Source organism: Stegostoma tigrinum, chromosome 14 (genome assembly GCF_030684315.1).
Source record: "Stegostoma tigrinum isolate sSteTig4 chromosome 14, sSteTig4.hap1, whole genome shotgun sequence".
Taxonomy (NCBI): Eukaryota; Metazoa; Chordata; class Chondrichthyes; order Orectolobiformes; family Stegostomatidae; genus Stegostoma; species Stegostoma tigrinum.
The window spans coordinates 11,539,825-11,553,064 of record NC_081367.1 but is presented as its reverse complement, the minus strand read 5'-3'; the positions used below and the strand labels follow the sequence as shown (position 1 = coordinate 11,553,064).

Below are 13,240 nucleotides of genomic sequence, written 5' to 3'. Positions count from 1 at the left end.
CTAACCGCTGAGGCACCCCCTGGAGGGCAGTACTTGTGGCATTATTGTCCTTCCATACAATCAGCACACATTTTCAAATGAGATTCTTTCAGGCAAAGAAACAGCTCTGTGACCGTTTAAGTTTATTGCAAAAACTGGACCAACAATCCAAAACACTCAATTATTTTGAGTGGATTCCATGGAGACTATTTTTAAAATTGTTTGTACCCAAAACTCATTAAAATGACTTCTCTCTGGGGCAGGACATTTCTGAGCAGGATGACATTGTGATCTAACCTCTCCATTTTGAGCAGGAGGCTGAGAATATCGTGGAGAAGATCAAACAACAGCAGTACCAGGAACTGCTAGCCAAGGACCAGCTGATCATGGAGAAGAATGACAAGAAAGTTTTCCTTCAATTCCGTGAGGACTTTCTGCAATAATGCAAGGGATCGGGGGTTAAGTGAAGGGCCTAGGTTTCGGCTTGAATTTCCAGGAAAGACATAAAGAACACTCTGAATTGTTGCAGTCTCTGTTAAAACAGGTGTGCTCCGCACACTTACAAAGGCCATGAATGAACTCCTCTCAACAAGCCTTCTCATAGAGTTTTTCTTACTGTTTTCCCGAAAATAGGAGACAACTTTTGGTAGCTTTGCTTACTTTTGTTTTCCTTTATTTTTCTTTTTATTACTTCCAGAAGTGCTCTTACACACATCTGAACATGTTGTAATCCCCATTACCAAATCACCCTGTGGTACCTTTTTCTTCATCTATTACCCAACACCAGTAAATCATGTCCAATGAATTAATTTACGTGCAAAGTCCATTAAGGGCAATACAGTCTGTCAGAGTGAGGGGGCGGTAGGGAGAACGGGAGGGACTAAATCAGATCAGAGTTGGAAGGGGAAATAAAAAGCTCTGCGTCCCCGCGGTGCCCATTCTCTCTCAAGGCATTGAGAATATCGGTGGGCACCATATACTCACTCTCTAAGGACACCCGGGCACGAATGTAACCATGGGAAAGCAACAGTCAGTGGGAATGACCCCCTCCGCAGCCTGCTGCCTGGACCTGGTTATAGCCAGCTTGGTCAGGCGTAGCAGCAGATCCATGAGGAGTTCCTCAGATATACCCACACCCCTCTGTACTAGATGCCGTAAGATCAGGAGCATGGGTCTGAAGTGCAACCAAAAGCACAACAGAAGATTTTTCACATCGCTCAAAAAGGGGTGCTGTCACCCACAACCAATGTATCCTCAGTCCATAGATTCCACAACATCACAAAATAAATTGGGCTCGGAATCCGTTAACCACCCTAGTCCGTGATAGTTTTGCTCATTACATATTGGGAAGATTGACGCCAAGTGATATTTAGTGTGGAAAAATAAGTGACATTGCATTTTTTGTTTTAGAATGAGATAACTACACACAAAGTGGTAAAATTTCATTGGGCTAAAAGAGTAAAGAGAATTTGGATTTAGGTCTACAATTTATTGAAAGTGAATTAGCAGTGTGTTTTTTTTAAATATGGGGATTCAGGAAGCTTGTTGCACAAATATAGGCAAAGAGAGAACAATCCCAACAACTGGATAGTCAAGAGATGCAGGTGATCAGGAAGTGTGGCCATATTATCACAAAGCCTATGGGCTGCAGGCACCTACTGTCTCCTTCAGGGAATTCAGCAATGAAGAAGATGAAACATTGGACAAGTGCAACACCAGCATTGGCCCTCAACTAAATTCTGAATGCGGATTGAGAAAGGGGTGGGCTATGTGCGACAGCGACTACAGAGAATTGCAGCGGCTGGGAAGCAGGGCTGGTAATGCTAATCAGGATTGTGAAAAGTATAGGCCAGGATTAATGGTGACTGGGAAGGCCACAGGCCAGGGTTGGAGATATGAGCATTAAACTCCATTGCTCAGAAGTAGTGGACGGAGTTAATTTAGGTCAAAAGAAGCAGGAGAATTGAGTTGGATGGATAACACTTTTCAGAGAATCCAGTAAAGGTGTGAATGGCCAAATAGCTAGGCAAATAATCTGAGGTAACAAGATGTGGAGCAGGATGAACACAGCAGGCCAAGCGGCATCAGAGAAGCAGGAGGTATAGCTCTGTGATTCAAACTATCACAGGAATGAATCAATTTCAACCTCCATCATAGGTTTATTACAAGAATGAAGTGCAGGACAAGATTGGGTCACTGGTAGATCTACTAATAATAAAGTTTTATTCTGGATTTGCAAATGGTCTAGAGAATGGAAGAAAAATTTAATATGAACTTGATGTCTCAGTGGTTACGGCGTGAAGCCATGTCATCTAGATGGTGGTTCTTTTGAATGCTGGTCCTTGACGATCTCAGAAAGACAGCATTCTCTATTCAGACAGTGCAATATCAACAGTGGCCTCATTTCATTTAGATAGTACCGATTATGTTGTGAAAGAACCCAAGCAGCTTCACTGGAGCATCAAACACAAACTGACACCAAGCCAAAGGAAATCAAAGTTAAGTCGGAGAAGTAGAATGAATGTCGTAGAGAGAGAGAGGTGGGGAAGCAAATGAGCAATGAGCTGAAGGTGGGTTCTTGAATTTGAACACTGTCCAATAGGATGAGACCTCAGAGTCTGTGAGAGCTCTGCTGTGGGTCCAAAGGTGAACTCTGTACACCTCAGGGTGTTCTGGAATTCTGCTCCAGGTTTGTGCACTCTGTGCACCCTGCACCAAAAGGCCTCCCTGAGTTGAGCTATCTCTGTAGCAAGGGGTACAAGAGGACAAAACCTCTGATCTCCCCAACTTACTGAGTGGAGAAACCAGCAGTGCCCAGGGGCCTGGCCTTCCCTGTCATAGCGGGATAGTAAGGCACACCGTATCATGTTTGGCCGCTGCAGCAGGGAGAGTAAACACAGAAAATCATTTTATCATTGCGCTTTTTTTTCACTTTGCAGAGGAAGAAGAGATCACCTTCCCTCCAACTTATCGTTATGACCGTGACAGCAGAGAGATGTACAACTACATCAAACAGAAGGCTACAGGAGTGAGTGTTACAATTACTGCTCCTCTCTTAGTTTCTGTTTTTACATGTACATTTTGTATACTCCACAGTGAGTGATATCGCACAGGAATAACTTATAGTGCCACAGTTTTATTTGGTTCTGTATAATGTGCTATAGTTTTGTGTGGCGGATGGTTTAGGTACAGAGTATAACTTCTTCTACAATATTCCAACAACACGGCTGAGATCGAGTCACGTAATGGCAGTCCTATCAGACCAATACATAGATACTCCTTTGTTTGCAGTGGCCCGCTGAATCAATTTTCTCACGGTATCTCACTCATTCACAGCTGCCACCACCTGGAAAGACAAAGGCCTGGGAATACCATCACCTTCAAATTCAAGTTTTCCCTCATTCCATGAGGTCCTTTAGTCCAAGCAGCAACGTACCACTCTAGGCCCTGGGATTTAACAGGGTAAAAGACAGTTTTAGCTCTATTTTTCTAATAACCCATCACCTGCTCAACGCCATTCTCCTGGCCTACCTGCCTCTCAGACTCCAGCTCCTGTACTCCATGATGGTAAAGTGTTGTTCAGGACCTAGCTGTTCAACAGTACAGACAGGATTTTCCTAAGGTCCTTCAGAACTGTCCATTCGCTCAAACCAGGCAATAAGTAAGGGAGATTGAAGGAACTGCCGATGCTGGAGAATCTGAGATAACAAGGTGTAGAGCTGGATGAACACAGCAGGCCAAACAGCATCTGAGGAGCACAAAAGCTGACGCTTCTGGCCTAGACCCTTCATCAGATGCATCTCTGAAGGGTCTAGGCCTGAAACATCAGCTTTTGTGCTCCTGAGATGCTGCTTGGCCTGCTGTGTTCATCCAGCTTCACACTTTGTTATCTTGGGTTCTCCAGCATCTGCAGTTCCCATTATTCCAGGTAGAGTTGCCTTTTTTAATCTCACTTGCCTGAAATTCCAGCCTAGAATCTATTTGATCTTTAGTTTCTCAGTGTCTGTGAGTCCTGTCTACCTCTGCAGACCCTATGAATAGTCACCAACATTCATCTTTGTGTGCTGTCCCAATGCCCTGCTGTGTCTATTGCTGTCCCCTAGATGGAGCACATTCTACAGAGTATGATCAAGAAACCTTTAGCTGTGCTATGGGGCCCATTGATTCTCAGTACAAAGACCAGGTACTCCAGGGAGACCCAGTCTCCGACACTTGTTGCAGTTGGGCTGTCTGTGAATATACAGTTGCCCAGAGGTTGAGATGCAGCTTTGGCCAGTCCTGATAGCACCCCGCTACCCTCAATAACAACAACTTGCATTTATAATGGTGATACATTCCAAGGCATTTCACAAGCCGTTACCAAACAATGTCTGACACCAAGCCACAAGTTGGGACAGGTGACAAAAGACTGAGTCGAGAAAGCAGGGCTTTTAAGGATATCTTAAAGGGGGAGAAGTGAGAGTCAAAAAGCACACTTTAGGAAGGAAGTTCCAGTAACCCCCAGGTCTGGGTAGCTGAAGGCATGTCTAGCAATGGTGAAACAATGAAAACCAGGGATGGACGAGAGGTGAGAATGTGAGGTGAGATCTGGTTAGAGATCTCAGATAAATCAAAGTAGAGGGTAAAGCGCACTGAAAGTGGAGCTTTCAGATGGAGCTGAATTCAGAGCTGACAGTTCTTCCTACGTGGTTTGTAACTAATTGTTCTCTCTTCAGCTAAAGTACAACTTGCCGTCCTGGTGTGATCGAGTGCTATGGAAAAGCTACCCCAAAGTACACACCATGTGCCAGTCTTATGGTGAGCAGGATTATTAGCTTCATTGTATGGATATGATCTGCTTCCGTTGACCTGTACGCATTTATAATATCATCCACCTGCCATAGTACAGTGAGCACACAGTCACCAATAATGACAAGTTGAACAGGAACTCTCCGTCTATGAGGGAGGTGGAAGTGAAGACAAATAATGATTTTGAAAGGTTACTGGGCAACCACTTGAGGGAACTAAAGTCAGGGTTGGAGGGGTAGAGCCAAGGTAAGGCGCAGACCTGATTGCTGTAAAGAGCACCTAGTGGGCCGAATGGTCTTCTGCGCCATAATGACTCTGGATTATGAATAGAAGAATGTACCAGGACTGAAATTGAGAGCAGCCAGATGGTTAATAGAGGACCATATGAAGAAACAGGTCACCCGAGGCCATGGGTAAATGAGGAGATGGGCGATATTGGGAATACCCCCTGGCAAAACAGCTTTTCTTATGCCACTCATGTTGATCTTCACAAAAAGACATTGAATTTATTGACCACTTCCCCTTCTACCACCCTTTTGGCAGTGAAACCCAAGTCATCACCTCTACTACATTTAAACAAAACATTCTTCCTCACAAACCCCACTATCTTTTGCGCATAACCTTAAACCTGGGTTGCACAGTCCTTGTACCACCAGTGAAAGGGACAAAGAAGCTATCCTGTGTTCACTTTATCTAAATCTCTCATAATCCTGTGAAGCATTTGTCAAATATTAGAGTGTAATATAATTAACTTTTTCACGCAGTCGGTGGTGCATGGATGGAATAAGCTGCTAGAGGAAGTGCTGGAGACTGGTACAATTACAACATTTAAAAGGCATCTAGATGAGCATATGAATAGGAAGAGTTTAAAGGGATATGGGCCAAATGTTGGAAAATGATATAAATTCAGATTAGGATGTCTGGTTGGCACAGATGAGTTAAAGTGAAGAGTGTGTTTCTGTGCTGTATGACTCTATGGCTTAATGTTACAAAATGAAAAGTGTGTGGTGAAAACTGACTAGACTTTTCCTCTGCCCTAAGTGGTGAATAATCATCTTTGGGTGCAGACAGGTGAAGGGTTCTGGGGTTCTTCAAGAGAAATAGATGAAGTAAGAATATTGCCAAAGTGATTTAGATTTGCCACAGCAGGATTTATCTGCCTTTTTTTTATGAAGGCTCTTCTATTATCACCCTTGGCTTGACTGAAGACACAGTGGGTCCTTGTGATGGATTTGCGGAGAGATATTTTCTCACACCTTCCTATTGCTGCACCAGCTGTAGGCAGGGAGAGGGGAGATGTTGAGTGGAGTAGCAGTGGGGGTGTCTCTCACTTTCATTCTGACCCAGAGCCACTTCAGGAGATACTAGGGCACATGACTAAAGTTTAGTCAGAGAGACTGGTTTTAAGGAATGGTTAAAAGAGGAAAGTAAAGCGAAGAGAGAGGTTTAGGATAAGAATTCCAGAGCTTAGAACCTGAGCAATAGTGACCAAAGGTAAGGCGATCAAAATTTGTTCAAGAAACAAGAATTAGAGGAACAAATGGCCCACAGACAAGTGGGTCTGGAGAAGAACATAAGAATAGGGATGGGCAAAGCCATGGATGTTTCCAAATCAAGGAGGAGAATTTTAAAATTGAGGCATTTGTCAACTGTGAACCGATATAGATCGGGAGATTACGAGAATGGAAGGTGATCAGGACTTGGTGTGAGTTAGGGCATATATCACAGAGTTTTGGATGAGCTCAAATGTATGGAATATAAACCATGCGAGATCAGTCAGGAGTGTGTTAGAATAGTTAGCCAAGAGGTGACAAAGGTGAAAGTTTCAGCGGCAGATGACCTGTGACAGGGCAAAATGTTATGGGCGTAGAACTAGCAGTTTTTATTAATAGAATGAATAGGAGGTCAAAAACACCCTGAGATCAGCTAAGACCCGAAGATTACTTACAGTCTGGTTCAGCCTTGGACAGTTACAGGGGAGACAGATGGGGTCAGATCGAAAAGTATTAACAGCAGGGATGAAAAACAGTGCCTTCAGGTCTTCCTGATATTTAGTTGGAGGAAATTTCTGTTCATCCAGCGATGAATGTCAGATAGAGTCTGATAATTTAATAATGATATAGAAGACAAGGGAATTATGACTGAGGTAGTGTTCGTTGTTGTTGACATATATAATGTAGTAAAAAGGCAAAATTAATGGCCTTTTTCTTGAATGTGTTTACTATTCAGAATAAAATCAATGAGTCAACTGCACAAATCCAGATTACTGCAAATGAACTTCTAGCCATTTCGGATACATGGTTATAAGGAGATCAAAGCTGGGGACTAAATATTCAAGGGTATGTGACTTTTGAAAGGAAAGACAGAAAGGAAGTTTAACATTATTGGTAAGGGACGGAATAAGAAATTATTCAGAATCAGAAGATATAGAATCCATTTGAATGGAGGTAAGAATAAAAAGGGAGAAAGGGTTTATTGGCCTATAACTATATGGTGGGACAGAGAATAAATTAGGAGCTAATGGGGCCACGTTACAAAGGCTGTACATTAATCATGATTTTAATCTTCATGTAGATATGAATAGTCAGCTTGACAGATGAAGCCACGAGGAAGAATTCATGGGGTGTATTTGGGACAGCAAGAATGCTGATTTCAACTTACAGTCAGAATCACCACAATCTTATTGAATGGTGGAGCAGGCTTGAGGGATTGAATTTCCTACTCCTGCTCTATGGCCTCATTCATATTTCATGCAGCCCCTATGCAGCAACAACATGAGTAGTTTTCTCCACTAGCAGGATATTGTCATCTAGCCAAGAAGAGGTTCTGCCTCCTTCACAACTGAGTAAAGTATTAGGTGAATTTTTAGTGCTGCTACGCAAGTGTTTACGCTGTGTATCCCAGCAACTAATGGACCATTTGAAAAATCACTTCCCTTTAGTTGTTCACAGCAGGAAGCTTATTGACCATACTCAACCAGTCATGCTTGCAAAACACAAAGTGGTACCCAATATAAGAAATGATAGCCTGATTGGGCAGCACTTACTGAACAAACTAAGTGTGCCAAAAATTACACTAACAATAAATTTGAGATTATCAGTCAATCTCGCATTGTGGGTCATTTATATAACTGCATGTGTTCAAATGCAAGGATCTGATTTGTCTAGGTTTTGTGCCTTTTCAATTAAACAAGAGATCGGGTAACACTCTTCCCTGATGCATTCTCCATCAAATTTCCTGGCCAATCAGAGTGGTCATACTTTCTTTTAATTTCAATCAAAGCTTTAGCATAACTGTAGACCAGTGCATTCAAGTCATAGTCATTCAGTCATAGAGCATTGAAACAGACCCTCCAGTCCATGCCAATCATAATCCCAAACTAAACTAGTCTCACCTGCCTGCACTTTCTTATTGATGAGTTTATCCAAATGCCTTTTAAATACTGAGACTGTACCCAGATCCACCACTTCCTCTGGAAGTTCATTCCACACACAAACAACTGTCTGTGTAAAAAAATGTTGTCCTTCATGTCTTTTTAAATCTTTCTCCTCTTATCTTAAACATGTGCCCCCCAGCCTTGAAATCCCCCACCCATCTTGACAAAAACAGAATCCCCACTTGAGAACCAATTAGCACTCTGTTTCTCATGCAGTATAAATTGTTATTCCCTTTGTAATTTCTTGCATCTATCCTGATAAACATGAGATGATGAACTTTGACAGCATGTCTCCCTTTTTTTTCAGTAATATCCAGATTCTGCTCTTAATGAGTAACTATTTTCTAGGATGTTTCCTAACCTTTAGAAGCGTTCCCCCTACTCATCGAAGAGGAATAACTGAACTTCAAGAGATTTTAACGGATTCAGTGAATAGACAATCATGTGTCAAATAGGTTTCAGTTGGCAACTGTTTGGAATCCATGTTGAAGTTTTAAAGGGTAGAGCAGAGTACTTTGTAAATGGTGAGAAGCTAGAATCACATTGTTAATATTTCACACTCACAGAAAATCATCAGAAAAAAAAGGTGAATGGAATGGTGGCTTCTATCTGAAGGACGAGAATACAGCGGAGTGGAGTTTATACTCTAGCTCTAGAAAGTCTCGGTTTGACTACGCTTGGAACACTGTGAGCGGTTATGAGCGCTATCCTTCAGGGAGATATTTTGTCCTTGTTGAGACTGCAGTGAAGATTTGCAGGGATAATGCCGGGATTCCAAGGGTTAAGTAAGAAGCAGAACTTCTATAGACTAGGAGTATATTCCCTGGAAATTTAGAATGTGGAAGGTTGATTTGTTTGAATTTTTAAGATATGGGGTAAGTGACTGGGTAAAATGAAGAGAAGCTGTTTCTGCTGGACAATGAATCTAAGAATAGGAGGCTCCAGTCTAACCATTAGATCCAAGCCTTTCAGAATTGAAATTATAACATACTTCCTCCTTTGTAAAGGGTGACAGAAGTGTGATGCTGTATTAATTGTTAATTTTAACTCTAATGGATTTTAGTTATCCAAAGATAATGAGGGATTAAGGACCAACGTGGGTGAATGGAGCTGGCTGACATGATCTCAATGAATGGCAGACCAGGCTTAAGTAGCTAAGTTGCTTTCTCCTGTTTCTATCAATATGATCACCTGCCACTTCCTACCCTGTTACTTCATGACCTCAGTCTGTGGCAAGTTAATTTTTACTTAAGGACTGTTTTCTGATGTAGACTCATCTATACTGATTCAATTCTGGATTTACATTGACCCACACAAACTTTATATCAGAACTTTACAGACAGAAGGGGGAGCTTTCATACAGCTAGATTTCAAAGGTGACAGAATGGTGCCAAAAGCATATCACCAGTCTATCATATGTCTTGAGGCAAGGCATCAAGTTGCAATTATTTGTGTGTGCTGTGCAGTTAACAGTGACTGATATTTAACTGATGGCTTTCAATTACAGGCTGCACTACAGACATTGTCACCAGTGACCATTCACCGGTATTTGCAACTTTTGAGGTGGGAGTGTCAACACAGTTTGTATCCAAGACTGGTCAGTAGCCATGAATTCTTCTCCTATACTATTTTTGCACCCCTAGGGGAAGTTATAGACTTCCAATCAATTAGGGGACACCTATGGGTTGTATCTCTTAGCTAAGCTCCTGTACAGTTTGTAATGAGCCCTGCAGAGCTGGTTCAAGATAATTATTTAATTTTTTTCTCAAGTGATTACAAACCCAGGGGACATCTTAATAGGATAACACAGTGTGGAGTTGCAGGTACGTGGCAGGTCAGGCAGCATCAGAGGAGCAGGAAAGCTGACATTTTGGGTTGGGACCCTTCTTCAGGAATCTTTTCTGAAGAAGGGTCCTGACCTGAAACATCAACTTTCCTGCTCCTCTGATGCTGCCTGACCTGCTGTGTTCCTCCAGCTCCACACTGCGTTACATCAGGCTCCAGCATCTGCAGTTCTTACTGTCTCTGAGATCTTATTAGGAGCCTTGTTTGCCAGAACTTTTCAAACTGTATAAGCACTCCAATCTAAATAAAATGAAGTGAGACATCCACGACTGAGACTCTGCTAATCCATTGTCTTCATTCCTCAGACCCCAACAACGCTGCCTCTCCAGGTACAATCAATTTTATCAGGTGTGAAGCCAAGCTGAAAACTAAATCCAAGACCAAGTTCTTCATTGAATTCTATTCCAGCTGCTTAGAAAGTAAGAATGCCACTTGTCATTGTTCTCCGCCAAGTCCCACCCCCCCGTCTGTCCATCGCATTATATTGCATTGTCCCAATCCCTATACATGTGGTTGAGTCATTTCAAGAGTCTTTTCTCACAGAATAATAAAGCTTAAAAAAATTAAATGTTCCTCAATTGCAAATAAATTGTGTGACTTATTCAGTTTGTCTGTTTCTCTCCTCGTCTGTCTGTCTGTCGGTCTGCTGCTCTCCCTGTTTATTTGTCCTTGCTGTCAGTTTGCCTCCCTGATTCTCAGTTATGTCCTGTCAGACAGCTCTGATTGATGAGCTAGAGGATGTGAAATGGGATGAATGGCCTCTTCAAGTGCTGTAACCAGTTGATTCTACCCAACAGAATCTGTCAACCCGCAGTGGTGTAGTTTGATTATTGGAGTTTCTTAACTCTGCATTGAGCAGGCATCTGAACTAATCTTGTGCTCTCTCTAGATCTCGTGAAAAGTGCTGAAGGTGAGAACCAGGAGTCTAGAGATGAGAATCTGACTGTTGTGTGGAGCACTCTCCCTGAGGTAATCAAGACTTTCTTATTCTCTAATTCCTCATTGTCATAAGGTGAGTTTAGGGTTGCAGGACTCCATATATCTCACAAAGTAGTTCAATTCACTGTGGGACAGTGGCTCAGTGGTTAGCATTGCTGCTTCACAGGGCCAGCAACCTGGGCTCGATTTCCCCCCTCTGGTGAGATTTCCCCCCCTCTGGTGAGATTTCCCCCCCTCTGGTGAGATTTCCCCCCTCAGGTGACTGTCTGTGTAGAGTTTGCACCTTCTTCCTGTGTCTGTGTGGATTTGCTCCGGTTTCCTCCCACAGTCCAAAGATGTGCAGGATAGGTGGATTGGCCATGCTAAATTGCCCGTAGTGTTCAGGGATGTGTGGGTTATAGGGGGATGGGTCTGGGTAGGATGCTCTGAGGTTTGGTGTGGACTTGTTGGGCCGAAGGGCCTGTTTCCACACTGTAGGGATTCTGCTCCTTTTTTTTGTCGCAGATGCTGGTCAGAAATGTTGTAATAATTTGCAAAATGTAATTCCACATTATGTTTTGGTAAGAAGTAAACTGTTACTGTATGAAATGAAAATGAACTGTACGGTTAGTGAATAACCTTTACCCAGCTAATAAACAGCTCAATTTCAGTCTAAGCCGTTCATCAGTAATGTTATGAATGAATCAGTTTGTTTTCACTTTAAATGGAGTATGGAATTACAGAATGGGGCAGTGACTATACCCAAATCCTGACACAATCAGGGGAGTGAACAGGAAAATAGCGCATCACCCAGAAACCTTGATCTTTCAAAGACCATTTGCAGAAATCCACATAAGGAACTTTTTAAGATTGAGGACCATGTTGTTCAATATCAAATGACGTGAATTGACACAAACTTAAAGCATTGAACATAATGGGAGTAAATGGACATTAATCAGGTTAGCAGAGGAAACTATGAACTAACAATCAATTGAAGTAAGCTGTATCCCTCAGCCATGTACCTGTACAGTGTGTTATGGGCCCTGCAGAGCTAGTCTGTGATACTCAATCCAGTGTATCTCAAGTGACTACAAACCCAGTGAACGGTGATTTATTTTGGGAGCTCCCCTGCCCTCAGTCCACTAAGTCAATAAGAGACATGAGCAGCGATCAAACAGTTGCAGAATTGCTAATGATACCAAAATAGGAACAGAGTAAATTGTTACCAAGAGCTTGGGAGCCGGCAAGAAGAGGCTACCAGTGTGAGTAGGTGGCAGGTAAAATTTAAACAAGAGAAGCATGGATCATCTTGCTTTTTTGAAGAAAGAAGAGGCAATGGGACATGACCTAAATGGTTACATTCTCAATAGAATGCAGGAGCAGAGAGACTTAAAGGTCCACGACTTAAATCAGGAGATGTAAATACAGAGGTCTGTGTTTTACTTAGGGTGTTAGGAGGCTATATCACTTTATGTTTGAAGATGTGAAAACTTGAAAATATTAAGTTGAAAATTGGACTGAGAAAAGATGATGATTTGCTTTCCTCCCCCCCATCATCTTCCTCCCCCCCCTCCCATCTTCCTTCCTCCCTCCCCTCCCATCTTCCTCCCCCCTCCATCTTCCTCCCCACCATCTTCCTCTCCCCTCCATCTTCCTCCGCCTCCCCCATTTTCCTCTCCCCCTCCCATCTTCCTCCCTCCCCTCCCATCTTCCTCCCTCCCCTCCCATCTTCCTCCCCCCTTCCTCCCCCACTTCCTCCTCCCCCCTCCTCCTCCCCCCTTCCGTTCCCCCCTTCCTCCTCCCTCTCCCCCCTCCCTTCCTCCTCCCTCTTCCCCCTTCCTCCTCTCCCCCCTCCCTTCCTCCTCCCTCTCCCCCCTCCCTTCCTCCTCTCCCCCCTTCCTCCTCTCCCCCCTCCCTTCCTCCTCTCTCCCCCCCTTCCTCCTCTTCCCCCCTTCCTCCTCTTCCCCCCCTTCCCTTCCTCCTCTTCCCCCCCTTCCCTTCCTCCTCTTCCCCCCCCCCCTTCCTCCTCTCCCCCCCCCTCACATGTCAGGATTAGCAGTTAATAAATTAGCACTTTCCTTAATGATTTTTCATGGCTTACATTAAAAATAGACAACTATATAGTAACTGGAAAATGATGTAGCCTTGTGCTAAAAATAATTTAAATCTTTTTTGTGACCAACCAAGAAGGTTGAACAGAGGGGAACCAGCTCAGTGTTTCTCACCTAATCACAGCCAGACTCATTGAATTTAAAGATGGGTTTGATATTGGAT

The 13,240-nt window shown here is 43.1% G+C and overlaps 1 protein-coding gene across 3 annotated transcripts in view; it reads left to right on the top strand.

Moving 5' to 3' along the window:
- inpp5d (inositol polyphosphate-5-phosphatase D) overlaps window positions 1-13,240 on the top strand; it is a 121,275-nt gene that overhangs the window by 78,861 nt on the left and 29,174 nt on the right. For all 3 annotated transcript variants that reach the window (XM_048542193.2, XM_048542195.2, XM_048542194.2), the window contains exons 16-21: window positions 294-402; window positions 2,919-3,007; window positions 4,695-4,776; window positions 9,711-9,800; window positions 10,354-10,467; window positions 10,938-11,017. In XM_048542193.2, the coding sequence (XP_048398150.2) occupies window positions 294-402; window positions 2,919-3,007; window positions 4,695-4,776; window positions 9,711-9,800; window positions 10,354-10,467; window positions 10,938-11,017 (564 nt within the window). The remainder of the gene's footprint in view (window positions 1-293; window positions 403-2,918; window positions 3,008-4,694; window positions 4,777-9,710; window positions 9,801-10,353; window positions 10,468-10,937; window positions 11,018-13,240) is intronic.